The sequence below is a fragment of the Salmo trutta genome, chromosome 2, assembly GCF_901001165.1.
Source record: "Salmo trutta chromosome 2, fSalTru1.1, whole genome shotgun sequence".
Classification (NCBI taxonomy): Eukaryota; Metazoa; Chordata; class Actinopteri; order Salmoniformes; family Salmonidae; genus Salmo; species Salmo trutta.
In genome coordinates, this window is record NC_042958.1 from 53,107,946 (window position 1) to 53,130,291 (window position 22,346).

Consider the following 22,346-nt stretch of genomic DNA (forward strand, 5'->3'; position numbering starts at 1 on the left):
ATATCGTTCAAATGTTCAATGACAGTGATTTATTTGTAAATTCAAATAATCATAAAAAAAAATCATATCTTCAAATGCCATAGAAAAATCATAAATCTTCAAATGCCATTAATGCGTTCTCCGATTTCATGGTTTTGCAGTTCTTTAGCTCAACCCAGTGTAATGTCGTGGCTCTGACGCTCTGTGAAATTGAGTAGGTACGAAAAAGGCAGGGCTATGAATATGCTACGTGTCGGATTAGAAATCTTCATTGGACGTCTCCCGTCAGATTTATTTCCGATAAATCACATAAACTACTTTTTTTTTTAGAAGGGAATATAGGTTCATCATTACCAACATATAAATTATTAGGTCACCAAACTAAAACGTTTCAGAAGAAGCGGCGATGTCTGGGATCAAAAAACAAAGAACGGTAGGCTATGTCATTATGTTTGACTTTTGGTATGTTACGTTACTTATTTCATTCGGATCTGTGGTCGTTGGGTGGGGGGCAGACAGTGTATCAAATTGGATAACTTTGTTTCTATCTAAACATGTAGGCTTCGTATGTTGAGCACCGAAAGAGAGACATTGGTGCAGAGTCGAAAGTTATTCTATAGCTAGCATTATTTCTAAACTGAAAGTTCTGTAGGAATGTTCTATGTTAACCCCAATTACCTTCCTTCCCCCTTTTCACCAGCTGTGTATAGAAAAATATAGCATAGAAGAATCATTCTTACCTGTTTTTCGGAGTTTTGTTAGTGGTCTACACAAGAAAGTGACCCAGTCAGTTTCAGCCACAAATCAGCGTTGGGGGGGATCAGTAGATCTGTGGATTGACTGACCGCTTCTCGGGAAATCACTGCAATGCAAAACTGATTCTTGAATAAATTCCTTTTCGAGTTATAACAATAGGTAGATTATATGGCCACGTTGAATATTATTCCACCGATGTTATATACAGTATTTGCATTTTATAGCCTACAGATATTGTATAATAACATGTCGTTTATTGTATAGAATGTATTCTAAGTCTTACTATATGATAGTGTATGATGTGCTTCACTATTTCAAATAGCTGAGATGTTAAGGCTTGTGACATATTTAGTGATGATATCTAGGCTATACATTTGGATCTGTCTTATGGCCTCTCTAAACAGTGAACCAAGTTGTTCCAGTTGGACTAGTTTTAATTAAGTTTATCCATGTCCCTAACAACAAGGGCTCATTGACGAGTTATGTCTGCTGGAGGGAGGCTACAGTAACAGTGAGCCACTATGAGAGTCACTAATGAATGAAGCTCAGATATCACGTGTCTGGGCAGGCCTGGGAGAGGCACAGCCTGGCCTTTGAGGGGTTCCAGCAGCGAGCATTGGGCCTGACTGCCACACTGCAGGACTGTATGAATGAATAGGCCTGTTTGTTTCCCCCTGTCCCTCTGCAGCCCCCACCAACCTGGTCCGCCAACACACCACACAGTATGGGAAGCCACAAAGATGCAATTAGGCAGGCTGGACAAGGACTTATTAGAAGAGGCTAGAGTGACATGAGTATACCTTGTTGTATCTAGATGATCTGTACAATTAAAGCTTCCCTGGGTTGGGGTTTATATTTTCTAATATCTGTATGTGCCTGATCAGTAGTCAAATCCCTTTTACACAGGGCTCTTCAATGTCAGTCCTGGAGGGCCAAAACACTTCTGGTTTTCATGCTCTCCTTCTAATCAGGGATTGATTCAGACCCGGGACACCAGGTGAGTGCAATTAACTACCAGGTAAAAACCAAAACCAGAAGTGTTTAGACTCTCCAGGAACGGAATTGAACAGCCCTGCGGTTTTACTTCTAACGATGACCCGATGAGCTGTAAACTGAGAGGAATGGCTTTTTCAGACAGATTGTTCTGCTTGGCATTCAAACAAATGGGAAAGTATACATGTCTTGCAGAGGACTTAAGTCACTCATTATCAAGCTATCACTACAAATTACAGCACAGTTCAGTTTTTGTCAGCTGACTAAAATACTGTGTTCAGTTGCAAACCCCTAAGGCAGCATTTCTTTGTCCTGTACTAATAGCTCAATTAGGAATGTGCAGATGTGCAATCGTGCAGTCTCTCTGGTTTCAGGACCTTCAGAGGGCCACTAATGTCGTGTACCAGGCTCACCATGTGAGCCGGTCCAAACGAGGCCAAGTGGTGGGCACCAGAGAGGGCTTCAGAGGTTGCACTGTCTGGCTCACTGGTAAGCAAAAGCCCTCTCTCTCTATCTCTCCAATACTAGACCACAGAGTTTCACAAAAGCCATGTTGGATAATGGATGTATTGTAAACTGTCACTGTGTACTGAAGGTTTGTCAGGTGCCGGAAAGACAACCGTGGGCTTTGCCCTGGAGGAGTACTTGGTGTCCCATGGTATTCCCTGCTACTCCCTGGATGGGGATAACATCAGACAGGGGCTGAACAGGAACCTTGGCTTCACCTCTGTGGACAGGGAGGAGAACATCAGGCGCATCGCTGAGGTGGCCAAGCTGTTTGCAGACGCAGGATTGGTCTGCATCACCAGCTTCATTTCTCCATTCACTAAGGTGAGTGAAAGTTAAACAGACACTGTTCAAATTCTACTTGATATGAAATAATCAATTGGAAAATTGTCAAAGGAGCAACTCTAAGTCATCCATTGTGATGGATCCGAGCTCTGGCCTGTATAGCTGCTATACTGTGTCTGATTGCATTCACTTCCGTTGGTATTTGTTTTTGAGAACCTCTTTTTGTTATGGAAGTAAAATCAAGATACCAAACATGTTGATTTTTGCTACCCAGTCTCTTTCTCCTGTGCATAGGACCGGCAAGAAGCCAAAAAGATCCATGTACAATCTGGGCTACCATTCTTCGAGGTGTTCATCGACGCTCCCCTGGAGGTGTGTGAGAGCAGGGATGTCAAAGGCCTCTACAAGAAGGCCCGTGCTGGAGAGATTAAAGGTACTGATCAGACTGACTCTGCCCTCCAGTGTTCCAGTTCTCTGTTACAGTACATTACACACAGCTACATTTACAAGTATAGATCACAAGGCTTCAAAGTCTACTACTTAACATGCTGTTAAACAAGCAAAAAGAGTGGGGTTATATAATGTACAGCCAAAGCACTATATTGACTCTGCACTAAAGTAGTGTAAATGATTGACAAGTCCTTAACAGGTATCCTGACCCCCTCCCCTTAGGCTTTACGGGCATTGATTCGCCTTTTGAGAAGCCTGAGTCACCTGATCTTGTGCTGAAGACTGGAGAGATCTCAGCGAATGAGTGCATCCAGCAGGTGGTCGAGCTGCTGAAGGAACAGGTGAGTCTATCTATGGTCCCTGAGACACCACTGGGCCTCGCCTGTCTGTGGTGTATTCCTCATTGTATCTCTACCGTGAGGAAAATGTCCTAGTCATTAGAAATGAACTTGTTAATGTACTATCACATTGATCCTTTTGTTTTGTAGAATATTGTGCCCACTGGTGTGACAGAGGAAGTGACTGAGCTCTTTGTGCCAGAGAACAAGCTGGACTTGGCACTGAGCGACGCCAAGACACTGCCTACCGTCAGCATCACCAAGGTAACAAATCCTTCTTCTATGCACATTTTGGGGTTTGACACACACAATCTGACCCTTCATGTTGAGTGGTAACACCTGATGGGATCACACCCTACTGACGTTTTGTTCTGTATTTCCTGTAGCTGGACCTCCAGTGGGTGCAGGTGCTGGCGGAGGGCTGGGCCAGCCCCCTCAAGGGCTTCATGAGGGAGAGGGAGTTCCTGCAGGTTCTGCACTTCGACACTCTTCTGGATGGTAATAATGGTATTTTATAACTTCATAGATGACACAGTTTAATGTAGCATATGCTCATATCAATTTAATGGATTGTTCTTGATAGGGCCCATGTTCGTCTGTAATATCATGTTCTATTGACATGTTATGCACATGTAACAACACCTACCTCTACCTCACAGAAAGTCAATAGAGCTCACAATGAGCCAACAGAGGTCTGTTGAATTTTCTGTCAGTGACATAGAATGACATGTGGTTGGCAGGTGGAAACATCAACCTCTCTGTGCCGATCGTCCTGCCCGTTTCCAAAGAGAGCAAAGAGAAGCTGGACGGCTGCGCAGCATTCGCACTTGAGTTTAAAGGTTGCAGAGTGGCAATTCTCCGCAACCCTGAGTTTTATGAACATCGGAAGGAAGAGCGCTGTGCCAGGCAGTGGGGAACCACATGTCCTCAGCATCCTTACATCAAGGTTAGGATTGCCTTTTAGAACTGTCCCTGTTAATATCATGAATTTGCTTGTCAACAGAACATACTTGAATGAAAAATCAGAAATATAAAAAAAAATATATCTCACAGATGGTTATGGAGGGTGGTGATTGGCTGGTTGGTGGAGATTTGGAGGTGCTAGAGCAAATCAAATGGAACGATGGTCTGGACCAATACCGCTTCACTCCAAGAGAACTGAAGCAAAAGTTCAAGGAAATGAAAGCAGGTGAATAGCTTATTATATTCTGTTTAACTCTCACTTCCTGTCTGCTGTCTCTCTTAGTGCTGCATTGTGTATGCTAATGTCTACTTAAGGCAAATGCTGAAAAAACACAGTGATGATGAAGAAGACTTAGCAGTCACTTAACTTCTATGGGCTAGGTGGGACCCGCGGCGCGAAATACAAAACAGCAAAAATCTCATAATTTCATTTTCTCAAACAATCAACTATTTTACACCATTTTAAAGATAAACTTCTCGTTAATCTAACCACATTGTCCAATTTCAAAAAGGCTTTATGGCGAAAGCATAAAATTAGATTATGTTAGGACATAAACTTCACAAGAAAAACCACACAGCCATTTTCCAAGCAAGGACATGCATCACAAAAACCAAAAATACAGCTAAAATATTCACTAACCTTTGATGATCTTCATCAGATGGCACTCATAGGACTTCATGTTACATAATACATGTATGTTTTGCTCGATAAAGTTCATATTTATATAAAAAAAAAACATTTTACATTGGCGTGTGATGTTCAGAAAATGTATTCCCACCAAAACCTCTGGTGAATGAGCACATCAATTTACAAAAATACTCATCATAAACGTTGATAAAATTTACAACAGTTATTGAAAGAATTATAAATATACTACTCCTTAATGCAACCGCTGTGTCAGATTTGAAAATAGCTTTACGGAGAAAGCACATTTTTCAATATTCTGAGTACATAGCTCAACCATCAAAGCAAGCTATACAGATACCCGCAGTTCTGGGGTCAACTAAACTCAGAATTAGTATTATAAATATTCTCTTACCTTTGCTGATCTTCGTCAGAATGCACTCCCAGAACTCCTGCTTCCACAAGAAATGTTCTTTTTGTTCGAAATACTCCATATTTATGTCCAAATACTTCCGTTCGTGCGTTCAGATCACTATCCAAAGGCATAACGCGCGAGTGTAAATCCAGACACGAAAAGTCAAATAGTTACATTACCGTTCGTAGAAACATGTCAAATGTTGTTTACAATCAATCCTTAGGGTCTTTTTAACATAAAACGACGATAATATTCCAACCGGACAATAGCGTATCCATTACAGAGGAAAAAGAAGGAGCGGCGCGCCAAATGTGCCTGCGCAGTAAACAACTCACTGGTCCCAGGCAGTCCACTCATTGACTGAGCTCCTATTTTCTGCCCAGTAACAGGAGAAGGATGAAACACGTTTCTAAAGGCTGTTGACAGCCAATGGAAGCCTTAGGAAGTGCAACGTGACCCCACAGACACTGTAGTTTTGATAGGGATTCAAAAGAACTACAATTCTCAGATTTTCCACTTCCTGGTTGGATTTTTCTCAGGTTTTTGCCTGCCATATGAGTTCTGTTATACTCACAGACATCATTCAAACCGTTTTAGAAACTTCAGTGTGTTTTCTATCCAAATCTACTAATAATATGAAAATATTTGACTCTGGGCCCAAGTATTAGGCAGTTTACTCTGGGCACGCTTTTCATCCGAAAATGAAAATACTTCCCCCTATACCTTAAAAAGTTAAGGAACCTCCTTTTTTTGCGTTCCCCCAGACGCCATCTTCGCCTTCCAGCTTCGCAACCCGGTCCACAACGGCCACGCCCTCCTGATGCAAGACACGAAGCGGCGGCTGCTGGAGCGAGGCTACAAGAACCCTGTCCTGCTGCTCCACCCGCTGGGAGGCTGGACCAAAGACGATGACGTGCCTCTGGACTGGCGCATAAAACAGCATGCTGCCGTACTGGAGGAGGGGGTACTGGACCCAGCCAGCACCATCGTGGCCATATTCCCCTCCCCCATGATGTATGCTGGACCCACTGAGGTAGGGCAATGGTTTCCCCTGGTCTACATCTTAGATAGTTCAAACAGTGTAAGTGAAATCTAACTGGATACAAGTGGCGGTTTTATGATGTGATCTTCTTTTTTTTACTCAACGTTGTGCTTTGCTCACTTGAACAGGAAGGTGGTGCGGCGGTCCTTCAAGTTTTGTCCTGGAACTTTGTCATCAATGTCTGGCATTCTCTAGGTTTATGGTGCTTTCAAGACAACTTGGAACTCAGAAAAAACAAGGTCGAATAATAACGTCAGTGATCTTCAAGTCATAGCTCTAGAAAAAGGCCTGAGTTCCCAACTTGGAATTCCGAGTTGGATGATCGTTCAAGACTTATTTTCCCAGTCAGAGCTAATTTTTTTCCCCTGAGTTCCCAGTTGTCTTGAACTCACTGAAGTCTGAGATTTCCCAGTTCCGAGTTTCCAGTTGTTTTGAACGTGGCAGAAGTCATGCTAGCTTGACAGCATGGCCAATGTATTCAAACTTTTCTGTTTATCCTTTAAAGCTTGGAAAATAGTCTCTTAAACCCAGACTTGGACCACACACCCTCTCCACCGAATAGCAGGCAGGGGAAGCAAAATAGTGATTGCATTGCAACGCTTGCAGTTAGCCACTGATTCCTTCCAAACCACTCATTGTGTAATGTTTATGTCCAATGAGCACCAATACATTTTATTTCTCTTCATATGACAAGGATTGAAAAGGATTTGTCAACGTGATTCATGATGATGATGACTTGTTGTCTAGTTTGCTAGCTAAGCTATGGTAGATGTCACGTGATTTGACGTAATTTTATCTGTGGCCAATGACCTTGAGCCTTCTTGGATGGGCACTTCTAATGTAAATCTATGGCAGCACCCAAGGGGGCTTGAACTTTCTATCTCTCCCCGTAGATTTTGCGACAACATAGTGTCCCAATGAATAACAGAACACTGAGCTAATCACTACGTAACTAGAGAAGATTACCAACCCCTGTGCTCTGCAAGGTCTCTGACTTCCTCCCTACAGGCTGTCTCATTGTTGTCGGTGATCAGGCTTACTACCTTTGTGTCGTTGGCAAACGTAATTATGGTGTTGGAGTCGTCCTTGACCAAGCAGTCATGGTCAACAATGAGTACAGGAGGGGACTAAGCACGCACTCCGGAGGGGCGCCGTGTTGAGGATCAGCATGGCAGATGGGTTGTTGCCTACCCTTACCACCTGGGGGCGGCCCATCAGGAAGTCCAGGATCCAGTTGCAGAGGGAGGTGTTTAGTCCCAGGGTCCTTAGCTTAGTGATGAGCTTTGAGGGCAATATGGTGTTGAAAACTGAGCTGTAGTCAATGAACAGCAGTCTGATGTAGGTGTTCCTTTTGTCCAGGTGGGAAAGGGAAGTGTGGAGTGCAGTAGAGATTGCGTCATCTGTGGATCCGTTGGGGCGGTATGCAAATTGGAGTGGGTCTAGGGATTCTGGGATTATAGTGTTGATGTGAGCTATGACCAGCCATTCAAAGCACTTCATGGCTACAGACCTGAGTGCTACGGGTCAGTAGTCATTTAGGTAGGTTACCTTGGTGTTCTTGGGCACAGGGACTATGGTGGTCTGCTTGAAACGTGTAGGTATTACAGACTCGGGCCAAGGTCAGGTTGAAAATGTCAGTGAAGACACTTGCCAGTTAGTCAGCACATTCTCGGAGTACACGTCCTGGTAATCTGTCTTGCCCGGCAGACTTGTGTATTTTGTCCTTTTTTAAAGGTCATACTCACATCGGCTACGTCGAGCATGATCACACAGTCGTCCGGAACAGCTGATGCTCTCATGCATGCTTCAGTGTTTATTGCCTCAAAAGGCACATAGAAGTGCGACTGGCTTCCCTTTGTAGTCCCTAATAGTTTGCAAGCCCCGCCACATCCGACGAGCGTCGGAGCTGGTGTAGTAGGATTCAATCTTAGTCCTGTATTGACACTTTGCCTGTTTGATGGTTTGTCGGAGGGCATAGCGGGATTTTTAAAAAATTATTTGTTTATTTTACCACCTTTTTCTCCCCAATTTCGTGATTACGATCTTGCCTCAACGCTGCATCCCACCAACGGGCTCGGGAGAGGCAAAGGTCGAGTCATACATCCTCCGAAACATGACACGCCAAGCTGTGCTTCTTTACGCCCGCTCAATTAACGCGGAAGCCAGCTGCACCAATGTGACAGAGGAAACACCATTCAACTGACAACCGAATTCAGCCTGCAGGCGCCCCGGCCCGCTAGAGCATGATGAGCCAAGTAACCCCCCCGATGTGGTATACTCCTTAATGCCATCGGATGAGTCCCGGAACATATTCCAGTCTGTGCTAGCAAAACAGTCCTGTAGTTTAGCCTCTGGTCATCTGACCACTTCCGTATTGAGCGAGTCACTGGTACTTCCTGCTTTAGTTTTTGCTTGTAAGCAGGAATCAGGAGGATAGAATTATGGTCAGATTTGCCAAATGGAGGGCGAGGGACAGCTTTGTACGCGTCTCTGTGTGTGGAGTAAAGGTGGTCTAGAGATTTTTTTCCTCTGGTTGCACATGTAAAATGCTGGTAGAAATGAGGTAAAACGGATTTAAGTTTCCCTGCATTAGTCTTCAGCTACTAGGAGCACCGCCTCTGGATGAGCATTTTCTTGTTTGCATTTAACGAGTTGTATAAGGCCACAAGCAATCTTAGTGCCAGCATCGGTTTGTGGTGGTAAATAGATGGCTATGAAAAATATAGATGAAAACTCTTGGTAAATAGTGTGGTCTACAGCTTATCACAAGATACTCTAACCCAGGCGAGCAAAACCTTGAGACTTCCTTAATATTAGATTTTGCACACCAGCTGTTGACGAATAGACACAGACCGCCACCCCTTGTCTTACCAGAGGCAGTTGTTCTGTCTTGCCGATGTACAGAAAACCCAGCCAACTGTATATTATCCATGTCATCGTTCAGCCACGACTCTGTTTGTATGCAGGTTTATAAACACAATCATATATTTTTTTTTACATTGTTTGCAAACTGATATGTGACACATATTAATTAATTATTTACAGTACCAGTCAAAAGTTTGGACACACCTACTCATTCAAAGGTTTTTCTTTATTTTTACTATTTTCTATATTGTAGAATAATAGTGAAGACATCAAAACTACGAAATAACACAAATGGAATCATGTAGTAACCAAAAGTGTTAAACAAATCTAAATATATTTTCGATTCTTCAAAGTAGCCACCATTTGCCTTTGACAGCTTTGCACACTCTTGGCATTCTCTCAACCAGCTTCACCTGGAATGCTTTTCCAACAGTCTTGAAAGATATGCTGAGCACTTTTCCTTCACTCTGCGGTCCAACTCATCCCAAACCATCTCAATTGGGTTGAGGTCAGGTGATTATGGAGACCAGGTCATCTTAAGCAACACTCTTCTTCTTGATCAAATAGCCCTTACACAGACTGGAGGTGTGTTGGGTCATTGTCCTGTTGAAAAACAAATGATAGTCCCACTAAGCGCAAACCAGATGGGATGGCGTATCACTGCAGAATGCTGTGGTAGCCATGCTGGTTAAGTGCTCCTTGAATTCTAAATAAATGTGTAAATGTTACTTGAACTCTGTGAAGCATTTATTTGGGCTGCAGTTTCTGAGGCTGGTAACTATAATGAGCTTATCTTCTGCAGCAGAGATAACTCTGGGTCTTCCTTTCCTGTGGCGGCCCTCATGAGAGCCAGTTTCATTATAGGGCATGATGGTTTTTGCGACTGTACTTGAAGAAACTTTCAATGTTTTTTACATTTTCCCCATTGACTGACCTTAATGTCTTAAAGTAATGATGGACTGTCGTTTCTCTTTGCTTATTTGAGCTGTTCTTGCCATAATATGGACTTGGTTTTTTACCAATCTTCTGTATACTACCCATACTTTGTCACAACACAACTGATTTGCGCAAACGCATTAATAAGGAAATAAATTCCACAAATTAACTTTTAACAAGGCACACCTGTTATTTGAAACGCATTCCGGGTGACTACCTCATGAAGCTGGTTGAGAGAATCCCAAGAGTGTGCAAAGCTGTCATCAAGACAAAGGGTGGCTACTTTGAAGAATCTCAAAGAGAAAATATATTTTGATTTGTTTAACACTTTTTTGGTTACTACATGATTCCATATGTGTTATTTTATAGTTTTGATGTCTTCGCTATTATTATACAATGTAGAAAATAGTAAAAATAAAGAACAACTCTTGAATGAGTAGGTGTGTCCAAACTTTTGACTGGTACTGTTTATTATTATTATTATTATTATTATATGTATATTTTTCCCCAACTGCTCTGAATGACTGGTTGCCACTGCTGGACACTAATCTCTGTAAAAATGTATTTCTAAGCTTTGTTTTATTTAGTAGAATCAGGTTATATCTGTAGTCACTAGACAAGTGTTTGTCTTTCCACCCGTTAGGTACAGTGGCACTGCCGGGCACGAATGATAGCTGGTGCCAACTTCTACATCGTTGGTCGAGACCCTGCGGGCATGCCTCACCCCGAGACCAAGCAGAGCCTGTATGAGCCCACCCACGGGGCCAAGGTCCTCACCATGGCCCCTGGTCTCCCCTCTGTAGAGATCATCCCCTTCAGAGTGGCTGCCTACAACAAGACTAAAAGATCTATGGACTTCTATGATAAGGAGAGGTAAATTGACAGCTAATATTTTGCCCCTTATGTTTTTCCAGACTATGTGGCCTGACCAGGAAAATCTCTGGGCTCTAGTTGTAAGCAATAACTAGCGCTCAGGAAAAACTTCCCTACAATGTCAAAAAGTAACTGAGAGATTGAGTCAAGCTGCTTCACTCGCTTTGTCTTACCTTCCTTTCCAGACACCAGGAATTTGAGTTCATATCTGGGACCAAGATGAGGAGGATGGCACGCAGCGGAGAGAACCCTCCGGATGGTTTCATGGCCAATAAGGCCTGGAAGGTCCTCACAGAGTACTACAGCTCCCTGCAGAAGGACGAATGAACACGCACACCTTGGTTCAAACAGACAGATCACTCTTAAGCTTCTCTATTTTATATTTTCATTTTAAATCAAGTACTGTAGACATCTAGGCTTTAATGAAACACATGCCAGAGTTTAAACTAAACTGAATATCATGTAAACTGGAAATTATCTAGTTTGATGTGTGGGTCAAAAAAAATCTGTAAGCAGTGTAGAAAAAAGTTGAAGTCAGAGTTGTGACGAAATCAATATGAATGTTTTAACAGATCACATTTGTTACCTATGCATCTGTACTTCCAAGCTAGTAACTTAAAATGTATGTTTTTGAAGCTGTGAGAAGACTAATTCCATAGTTGAATGACCAAGAGTGTGATGAGTGGAAAGGGTTTTAACTATCCCTGTGTAATGAATGAAACTATATTTATCAAGTGATGCCATATTACCTAATTTCTAAATGTTCTTATATTGCAGCTAGCCTTTTTATATCAGTACTTTTCAGGAAGTGTCAAGCAAATAAATGATTACATGACAATGAACAACATTGGTGTAATTTATTTTAGCAGACACCAGAATTCAGGGTAAAAAATAATTTGTCAATATAAAAAGCAAAGCAAGCATTTTTACCTAAACCAAAGTTCAATAATTTATAAAACCTACAATTTCCACCAATCCCAACCCCCAAAACAAAATGTCCATAGTCAACTATGAATTGGCAATCACACACATTCAATAGATTACAATGGCTGTTGCATGTGGAAGATACGGGGAGTTTGTCATGTAGAAATAATCAACCATTACGCATCCTGGTCATCACAAGGGATAAACAGAAACTATAAGACATGACAATCACAAGCAGTTATTAGGTTCTACTGTAAATTAACCCTGGGCTGAAGACAAGGACCTGAAAGCACGATGCATGTTTCCTGATATATTGAAGTTTTAACCGAAGTACACTTGAATAATACATACCTTAACATAAGCAGCTCATGATATTGAAGTAAATAAATCTACAGTAAGTTACTATGAGGTAATGGAAGGCCATGTCACTTTACTCAAACATCTATGCATCTGGTATCATGCTCTCTTCACAACATCCACAGCAATAATTCACTTTCAAATAGGAGTTGAATTGTTCTGATAAATATTTTATCATGCGTGATAAAACTTCTGATCCAATTCATAATTCTGAGAACCACTCAATGTCCAACTAGCTAATAGTTGAACGATGACAGTGTCAACTGTTAGTGGCAAATTTTATTACCGATGTTACACTAGTTCGATAAATGACTTTCCTGGGAACCCCAGCAGTAAACATACAGTACCAAAAGAAGCAAAATGTGATGTTCAGATAAAAGCCCAAGGCTAAGTCAATATTACTGTGTGTCATAAGTAATAGGGAGGCAATTATATACTATCAAACCTGAAAGGATCCATGGCTGTGCCCATATTTTGCAGTCTCAGAGCCAGTTTCAGTGAGACCTTGGTTGGCCAGATACATGATACTTATGTTGGCATTAGTGTTTTATGTAACGCCTAACTTCCACATAACAAATAGCATTTTGACAGAAATATTTCATGTGAATGCATTGAACTCAATGTTCTTAAAATAACAAATGAGCTAAGACGTTACAAAGTGATGTTATGATAGACATTACACTTATCTCTTTAAGTTCTCTCCACCAGTAAGTACTCTACATACATAGAAAATAATAAGGAAAGCATATCCAGGCGCTTAATAGTTCTCCTTTGCATGTTAAGACTCAATCCAGAGTAGAATGAATCAGAACCGTCTGTCCGTCTGCCGACTTCGACTTCCTCATCTTCTGCCTGGCAATCTGCATGTCGTCCTGATTGATGGACCGGATTTGATCCTGGATCCTGGAGACAAAGACAAGGTCAGTATCTTGCTGGTAACTACAGAAGGCACTCTAATAGTGTGAAAAATCACTAATCACTACTAATGCTCATATGAAAAGCAAATGTAAAGACATTGGTATTGGGAGAGCAAGTTAGGTCTCAAGAAGTATGTGTTTATACGGGCACAATTGGGCTGCCTGTGTAAACGCAGTCAGAGGGGTGTGGTACCTTTCATCGGCATGGGTGTTATGGACAAAATCCCGCACACATAACAGAGCAGCATCCCGACACATCTCTCGGAGATCACTTCCTGAGAATCCGTCAGTCTCCTTCGCCATGTCAACAAAGTCAACAGCGGGATCCACCTGGGAAATGCATGGGGAAGTTTAGTGGAAACACAGACAAATGTGTAATTGTGTAATTTAATTACCATGTAAAACTTACATTTTCATTTTTCAATATGAGTTTCAAGATTTCTTCCCTCTGCATGCGATTCTGCAAGACAATAATAGTTTTAGCAGGAATGTAATACATTTCTGGTAATCTCATATAGTACTGCATGAATAACCATTGTTAGGGCTGGCTCAATTACCATATAACCGTGTTACTGACGGTTATGGATGAAGACCGTCATGAAAAGTAAATAACCGTCATAATATCTATATCTATATTTATTTGGGGGGGACTGTGGTAAACTCACAGGTAGGGCTGTTGTGGTGACTGTATTACCACCACATATTATTTAGTATATGTAAAAACAAGATTAAATCAAGAATACTCTGATGGGTGACAATATTAGCCTATCACTTGTGAATTATATATTATCACGATTCCCAGCAATAGAAACAATGCCTTTTTTGCGACCATTTCAAATCATAGTGGCACACCTCATGTAGCCTAGCCCATAGGCCTATATGTTTTAACAGGTTCGTATCACAACTAAAGGAGCCAAATAACTTTTAAAATTAAGTACATTACTCTGCTTAACAAGGGGTGTAGAGCCTAACTGGCATACATCTTTGTAACACTGCAAAAATCTGAAATTGTTGTCCAAAAATTATGCAGAGAAACTAATCCATGCTTGTGTCACTACTGCAATGCTCTACTTTCCAGCTACCCGGATAAAGCACTAAATAAACTTCAGTTAGAGCTAAACACGGCTGCTAGAATCTTGACTAGAACCAAAAAATGTGATCATATTACTCCAGTGCTAGCCTCTAGCTTCCTGTTAAGGCTAGGGCTGATTTCAAGGTTTTACTCCTACCCATCTCTCCGATTTGGTCATGTCCCTAGAATTTCTAAGCAAACAGCTGGAGGCAGGGCTTTCTCCTATAGAGCTCCATTTTTATGGAATGGTTTGCCTATCCATGTGAGAGACGCAGACTCGGTCTCAACCTTTAAGTCTTTATTGAAGACTCATCTCTTCAGTAGGTTCTATGATTGAGTGTAGTCTGGACCAGGGGTGCGAATGTGAACGGCAAGGCACTGGAGTGACAAACCACCCTTGCTGTCTCTCCCTGGCCGGTTCCCTTCTCTCCACTGGGATTCTCTGCCTCTGACCCTATTACAGGGCCTGAGTCACTGTCTTACTGGCGCTCTTCCATGCCATCCCTAAGAGCGGTGCGTCACTTGAGTGGGTTGAGTCACTGACGTGATCTTCCTGTCCGGGTTGGCACCCCCATAGGTTCGTGCCGTGGGGGAGATCTGTGTGAGCTATACTTAGCCTTGTCTCAGGGTAGTAAGTTGGTGGTTTACAGATATCCCTCTAGTGGTGTGGGGGCTGTTTGCCCTGTATCGTCGGACGGGGCCACAGTGTCTTCCGACCCCTCGTCTCAGCCTCCAGTATCTATGCTGCAATAGTTTGTGTGTCGGAGGGACTAGGGTCAGTCTGTTAAATCTGGTGTAATTATCCTGTCTTATCCGGTATCCTGTGTGAATTTAAGTACGCTCCCTCTAATTCTCTCTCCTCCCGGAGGACCTGAGCCCATGCCTCAGGACTACCTGGCCTCCTTGCTGTCCCCAGTCCACCTGGTCGTGCTGCTGCTCCAGTTTCAACTATTCTGCCTGCGGCTATGGAATACTGACCTGTTCACCAGACGTAAAAATACCATTAAAAAAATAATTAAAAAAAGCACCTTTATTATAGAACCATTACATGCATAGTCGCATTTGCGGTCACTTTTGATAATGGTGTTTTCCACTAATGGAACATTCGCGCTTCTAGCCTACTGCAGTGTGCACATTGCTGCGCTTATGTGAAGAAATAGTTTATCAACATTAAGCTAAACGTTTTGATCTGTTGAATCAGCCACATTGCGTAATTATTTTTTTTTGTTTTATGCTAGTGGTTGTATTAATTTGGGATCTATTGCATCCCACAACTGTCCAAGACTATGTTTTGAATATTTATTTCTCGTACAGAATAGGTCGACTTCTGTACTATGGGGGATAGTAGATTGACATAGGCTAGTGCATTTGCTGTTTGTTAGGCCTACATCTTGTTGGCTGACGAAAAGTAAAATGTGGACAGTTCTTCCAATATCTTCAATATGCACCTCAGAATTGGATAAGGACGCATGCAGTTGCATCCCCGATGTGTCTGTCTTCACTTGTAGCCTGTGAGAAAGATCCAATCACGTGATGGAGCGCGCAGCACTCAGGGAGAAGGGCACAACGGCCACTGGCCGCAAAAGGCATGGATTTTTTTAGGGTGCATTACGGCCACACAAACGGGACGCCGCAGTGAAATTCTAGGCATTATCAAGTGCTTGTCAAACTGTGAATGAGTGACTGATGTAGTGTTCACAGCCTGCACAAAAAACAAAGCAGAGCTCATGCCTTTCAAGCAACTTTTTTCAAATCATTAGAGTCATTAGAGCCTTACAATGTATTAAAAATCAAAACATATTGCCCAACGTTTGTAGAGCAACTAAAGTTACATGACTAACTCTAAATTAAGCATATAGGAATACCCATTTCTTTGATAACTGCTCAACACAGAATAACCGCATGTGCGCACTCCCTCAAATCGTTTGGAGAAAATATCCTTAACATTTTATTTAGCTTGTTCAATTGTATTCTTCATACTATAAAATAATGCCACGGAATTCTAAGCAAATCTTGTCTGCTAAATGAACTAGTGTAGCCCAGAGGCAAATGGCATAGCCAGATCTGGACCTAACAAGACAACTCAGAGTATGCGATTTTGTTGTTCTGAAATAAACTACATTTTCTTCATATCATGCTTCTTTAGACTTGTCTAAAATAAATTATGGATTTATTTTGAAGGTGTAGGCTATATTACATGGATTTATTAAACTTTTTAAAAAGGGAATTGTTCCAAAAGGTCTGCATCAGTGGCTTGTAGGCTGTGTGTGGAAGCCAGGAGATGCTAAATGTGTTTGTTAATTAACAGTCAATCACCGTGAGACAGACAGTTATTTTCTTGACCATCGCCAACTGATGAAATTTCGTGACCACCACAGCCCTACTCATGGGTACACTCGCAATGGCTGCCTAGTATTGTGACGCAATAATTCCCATGGTAATATAGAATGTTCATTTCAATGATGTTAACTGATGTGGCTCATGCAATGTAATGCATTTTTTGTCATGCCAATTGAATTGAATCAACAAATCACAGCACATATTGATGGGTACACTTCCTGCTTTGCTCCTATGAGTACACTTGCAATGGCCGCCAGTCCACCTACTATGCCATTATTGACTTCAATGGCGACATCTGTTCTATTCATTCTATTTCTATGGTAGCACATGCAGCCAAAACCAGATTTTGCTATTTAACGGTTGTTACGGAAACAGTGGTTGTTTGTCTGGCCAATTACAATCATCCAAAATTCCAGGACCGTCACAGCCCTGTTCATAGTACTGTGTATATACTGATAAACGTGTACAGTTTGTGAATAGACTCACAGGCTGATTTATGTGAAATCTTGTGGGCATTCTCCTCAGAATGGCGGAGTCGAGATCCTGTGGACGGTTAGTGGCCCCCATAATGATGACCTACATGGGGAAAAGGTGAGAGGCAGTTGAGAGAGACTCAACTAGACAGGAGTCACATGATGATCAATGTATTTAATTACCAACACAAAGGCTGCAAAACCGAAACGTCTGTGTACGCTATCCCTGATGCCTTGAAAATAATAAAAACAAATACTAAATGAAGCAAGCTTTACGCGACATCCTTTGGAGTGCGGACCTGTCGCACCTTTTTGCTTATCCTTCATAATGGACCCACCTGGCAGTTGTAGTCCGTCTCAAGCCCATCCCACAAGCTCATGAACTGAGCCTTCATCATGGCTGTGGCCTCGTGGTCAGAGCTGGAACGGCTTCTCAGGAAAGAGTCTGGAACAGAACATTCCAGGATCGAGAGGAGCCGTGGATGATGACAACATAACTGGCTTAGCTGAAGTACCCAAACAAGATTTAAGTACTGTATAGCATCTGTTAAAGATAATGGTAAAATAAGCATTTACCAATCTCATCAATGAAGATGATTGAGGGCTGGAGCTTAATGGCTAGAGAGAAGACAGCAGAAGCCAGTTTCTGAGACTCTCCATACCACTTGTCTGTGAGGGTGGAAGGCTGCAGGTTGATGAAGCGGAAACCAGCATCTTTGGCAGTTGCTTTGGCGATCAGCGTCTTCCCACAGCCAGGTGGTCCGTACAGCAGCACACCTGTTATCATAATGAAAGGGGTAAGAGGAGTGGCTGAAGACTGAAGGAGGTCCAGTTGAACCTTTATATGCATTGTGTCTATCTAGGCTTGTGCACCGGTCTCAATAATCAAATCTTGTATGAAAACAAGAGACTCACCTTTTGGTGGCTGAAGCAGTCTGGATCCCTTGAACAGGTGTCTCTTCTGGATGGGAAGTATGACAGTGTCTTTCAGCTCAGTGATGACTTCATCTAGGCCAGCAATATCACTCCATGTGATCTGTAGAGAGAGCATCACATCAGTTAGTTATGGGGAACAGACATACAGGTGACTGCCAAAATAAAGGAAACACTTGAGTAAATGAGGGATGAAGTATATTGAAAGCAGGTGCTTCCACATACAGTGTATTTGGAAAGTATTCAGACCCTTTTACTTTTTCCACATTTTGTTATGTTACTGCCTTATTCTAAAATGAATTAAAAAAATAAAAAATAAATCAATCTACACACAATGAAAGCAAAAACAGGTTGACATTTTTGCAATTTATAAAAATTACATAAGTATTCAAATCCTTTGCTATTAGACTCGAAATTAAGCTCAGCTGCATCCTGTTTCCATTTATCAACCTTGATGTTTTTACAACTTGATTGGAGTCCATCTGTCATAAATTCAATTGACTGGACATGATTTGGAAAGGCACACACCGGTCTTTATCAGGTCCCACAGTTGACAGTGCAAAAACCAAGCCATGAGGTCGAAGGAATTGTCCGTAGAGCTCCGAGACAGGATTGCCTCGAGGCACAGATCTGGGGAAGGGTACCAAAACATTTCTGCGGCATTGAAGGTCCCCAAGAACACAGTGGATTCCATCATTCTTAAATGGAAGAAGTTTGGAACCACCAAGCCTCTTCCTAGAGCTGAACGCCCGGCCGAACTGAGCAATCGGGGAAGAAGGACCTTGGTCAGGGAAGTGACCAAGAACCCAATGGGCACTCTGACAGAGCTCCAGAGATTCTCTGTGGAGATGGTTGTCCTTCTGGAAGGTTCTCGCATCTGTGCAGCACTCCACCAATCAGGCCTTTATGGTAGAGTGGCCAGACGGAAGCCACTCCTCTGTAAAAGGCAAATGACAGCCCGCTTGGAGTTTGCCAAAAGGAACCTAAAGACTCAAGACCATGAGAAACAAGATTTTCTGGTCTGATGAAACCAAGATTAAACTCTTTGGCCTGAATGCCAAGCGTCACGTCTGGAGGAAACCTGGCACCATCCCCACAGTGGTGGCAGCATCATGCTGTGGGGATGTTTTTCCAGCATTAGGGACTGGGAGACTCGTCAGGATTGAGGGAAAGATGAGTGGAGCAAAGTACAGAGAGATCCTTGATGAAAACCTGCTCCAGAGCACTCAGGACCTCAGACTGGGGCAAAGGTTCACCTTCCAACAGGACAACAAACCTAAGCACACAGCCAAGACAATGCAGGAGTGGCTTCGGGACAAGTCTCAATGTCCTTGAGTGGCCCAACCAGAGCTCAGACTTGAACATCTCTGGAGATAGCTGAAAATAGCTGTGCAGCGACGTTCCCCATCCAACCTGGCAGAGCTTGAGAGCATCTGCAGAGAAGAATTGGAGAAACTCCCCAAATACAGGTGTGCCAAGCTTGTAGTGTCATACCCAAGAAGATTCGAGGATGTAATCGCTGCCAAAGGTGCTTCAATACATTTGCTGAAATTCTGGTTTTGCTTTGTTTGAGGGGGGAAAAATGTAATACATTTTTTAATAAGGCTGTAATATAACAATGTGGGAAAAGGGGTCTGAATACTTTCCAAATGCACTGTAGGTGTAGATCCTGAGTTAAAGGGTCATGTATAAAAATGCCCAGTTGCCCATTATTTTGGCTACCATGGCTAGAAGAGATCTCAGTGACTTTGAAAGAGGGGTCTCAAAGGAGCATAGTGGGGTTTAAAGGGTGTGTGTGCGTCAGTCACAGACCTCAAACCAATTAAATACTTAAGGGAGGTTCTGGAGCAACGCCTCAGACAGTGTTTTACACCACCATTAACAAAACACACACACACAAAAAAAAATAGGCATTTCTTGTGGAAGAATGGTGTCGTATCCCTCCAATAACATTCCAGACACTTGTAGAATCTATTCCAAGGCACATTGAAGCTGTTCTGAAGCTGTTCCAACACCCTTAAGACACTTTATGTAGTGTTTCCTTCATTTTGACAGTTACCTGTATATTTATTTCTGTTGGAATGTTGTTACCCAGCAAGACAACAAAAATTGTAACTCAAACAGAAGGGGAACTAACAAAGAGTTACTGACACCCAAAACGAAACAGGTGTGGTTCTAGGAGTGGTTCTGAAAGACACGTCATGTTGTTCACTGAAAGTTGACTAGCAACAACTGGGATCTAAAAGACACCCATGAGCTGCCACTAAATTTGCCCAAGAAGAGGCAAACAAAATGAAAACCCACCCCAAACTGATACAGGAAGCAAACAAAAAGGTGGAGCAAAACTAACAGGGAATAACAGACAAAGGATAGTTTCTTAGAAATCAAAGAGGGAGCGCCAACTAAAGGTGTTAACCCTCCACATCTCTCAAGGTAACTGGAGCACTGGGCCAGCCGCTCTGAAATATCCCCTGTACCAGCACAGATGAAACGCCTTCTGACTAACGAGATGACAAGCCAAGCCAGCACAGGTTCAACACATACTGACTAACGAGGTGACACCAAATCGGTGCACCCAATGTGCTAACATCCAACCTCAAAATATAAATGGAAAAACCAACACTTTGTAACAGTTGGGTTCAAGCAATGGTGTATTGAAGCAGCTCTCTTACCTGCATGGTCAACGGGTCCACCAGATGTGCTGCAATGCTCATCTCATACTCTGAGAGCTTGACATTCTGCACACCGATCTGCTTCATGAGTTTCTCTGCCTGAAAAAACCCCACCTGTCAATAGCCATCTACCTAGCTTTGTACATTCCAATACAGTCCCAACAAACATGATAGATAAACAGAAAACACTCAGAAGCACAGGTCAAACTTGGCTACTGTATAATGAAAACTTCACCTGTTTCTGTGCTTCCATTTTCTGCTTCCTTGTGGGATCAATGGCATCAACCATCCACTTTATGGTGAAGTAAGTGACTGCACCAAATATGGTCAGTCGGAAGAGTAAACCAAGGACTTCATTCCGGCCCAAGGGCTGGGCAATACTTTCAGTTGGAATCTCCTTCAACCCCATCTTCTTAGATGACTGGGGGATGGAAAACAAAATGACATTCTCCAAACTTGATCACAGTTGAAAGTGAACAACATAGCTTAGCTGCTATACAAGTGCTGTACTCTATCCAACAAGAACAATGTGTGAATTCCACTTAAATTCAGAAAATCCTAATTGAAAATAGGCTTAGACATTAGCTGAGAAATTAGTTCTTAAAAATGTACACTCAATCCTGTTTAGCTAGCTTAGATAACATGTTCATGTCCATTCTATAAATATTGTTAGCAGTTAGCTAACATGGTGACATACGGCTGTCACAACACTGGCAAGCTAACAATGCCGGCTAAAAATGTACTGTACTGTTGCGTCCTGCTTGACACGACAGCATTTGACAGTTGTTAGCAATATGATATGACCTACATACCTGATGATGGAATTGGTGTTATTTTAAGTCTATATCTAAAAAGTGTTTGACAATAATCGAAACTGTGAAAAGACTAGCTAGATAGTAGTTTCACTTTGCGTGTTACATAACTGAAACCTTGACTTAATTTTGATAGCTTTAGCCTCGTGCCTGAATTACAGTCGTTACTTTGTAGAAAAAAAATTCCCACTAGCAGAACACCGTGTGAAATGTGTTGTATTGATCCATGTATTTGTAATTAGAACTTTTAAATGATTTACAAAAACAAATTAACCATCACAGTTTGCTGGACTGGTCGTGACACTCACCTACAGCGTTTCCACTCTTCCTCTTGTCCCTTTCAGCGTGAAGCTCGGCGCAATTTGCTTGACAGATGCCCCCTACCGTTTTGGAATAGAAACAGTCAAATCATTTCCTCAATATTTCTGTGGCTTGGGACTGCGTTGAACGTAGATTCTTTAAGGTAAAGAACAACACATATAAAACTACGGATTTAATGATGTGGCTACAACCCATATGGTACAAAATAGGCTACTCCTCTATCATAAAAACGTAACTTTTTTTGTTACTCAATGTGTAGGTCAGGATTCTGTGCTTCGTGTTCCAAGCAAATCTGACAGGTGGAGCCCTAACACAACTAACGTTAGTCCAGTGACCACAACTACTGGCTCACAAGCTCCTGTCCGGGTAAAAAGTTAGGAAAAGTCAAGGTACCAAGACAGACACTGCATAATGTGCAACAACTGTGTATATTTTTGTTTCCTAGTCTATATGCATAGTGAAAAGACTGCAACACACTGCATAATGTGCAACAACTTT

The 22,346-nt window shown here is 42.2% G+C and overlaps 2 protein-coding genes across 4 annotated transcripts; one reads left to right on the top strand and one right to left on the bottom strand.

Moving 5' to 3' along the window:
- Positions 1-11: 11 nt before the first annotated feature.
- On the top strand, positions 12-11,869 carry papss2b (3'-phosphoadenosine 5'-phosphosulfate synthase 2b). Of its 2 annotated transcripts, none has more exons than XM_029705005.1 (12): positions 12-412; positions 1,424-2,217; positions 2,324-2,559; positions 2,815-2,953; positions 3,193-3,311; positions 3,459-3,572; positions 3,695-3,806; positions 4,049-4,254; positions 4,362-4,497; positions 6,076-6,344; positions 10,798-11,027; positions 11,213-11,869. In XM_029705005.1, exons 2-12 carry the CDS (start codon positions 2,064-2,066, stop codon positions 11,352-11,354), a joined length of 1,857 nt encoding a protein of 618 aa, XP_029560865.1. In that variant the 5' UTR covers positions 12-412; positions 1,424-2,063; the 3' UTR covers positions 11,355-11,869. The 2 variants fall into 2 exon arrangements, with proteins under 2 accessions (XP_029560865.1, XP_029560875.1); XM_029705015.1 differs by having other exon boundaries at positions 2,103-2,217; positions 11,213-11,354.
- Positions 11,870-21,926, bottom strand: LOC115157116 (ATPase family AAA domain-containing protein 1-B). 2 transcript variants are annotated; one of them, XM_029705082.1, is made up of 10 exons: positions 21,836-21,926; positions 20,951-21,136; positions 20,716-20,814; positions 18,026-18,146; positions 17,687-17,887; positions 17,449-17,555; positions 17,124-17,213; positions 13,635-13,685; positions 13,419-13,555; positions 11,870-13,211 (listed from the first exon to the last, which is right to left on the bottom strand). In XM_029705082.1, exons 2-10 carry the CDS (start codon positions 21,122-21,124, stop codon positions 13,094-13,096), a joined length of 1,098 nt encoding a protein of 365 aa, XP_029560942.1. In that variant the 5' UTR covers positions 21,125-21,136; positions 21,836-21,926; the 3' UTR covers positions 11,870-13,093. The 2 variants fall into 2 exon arrangements, with proteins under 2 accessions (XP_029560942.1, XP_029560952.1); XM_029705092.1 differs by lacking the exon at positions 21,836-21,926 and adding an exon at positions 21,528-21,786.
- Between the last annotated feature and the right edge of the window lie 420 nt (positions 21,927-22,346).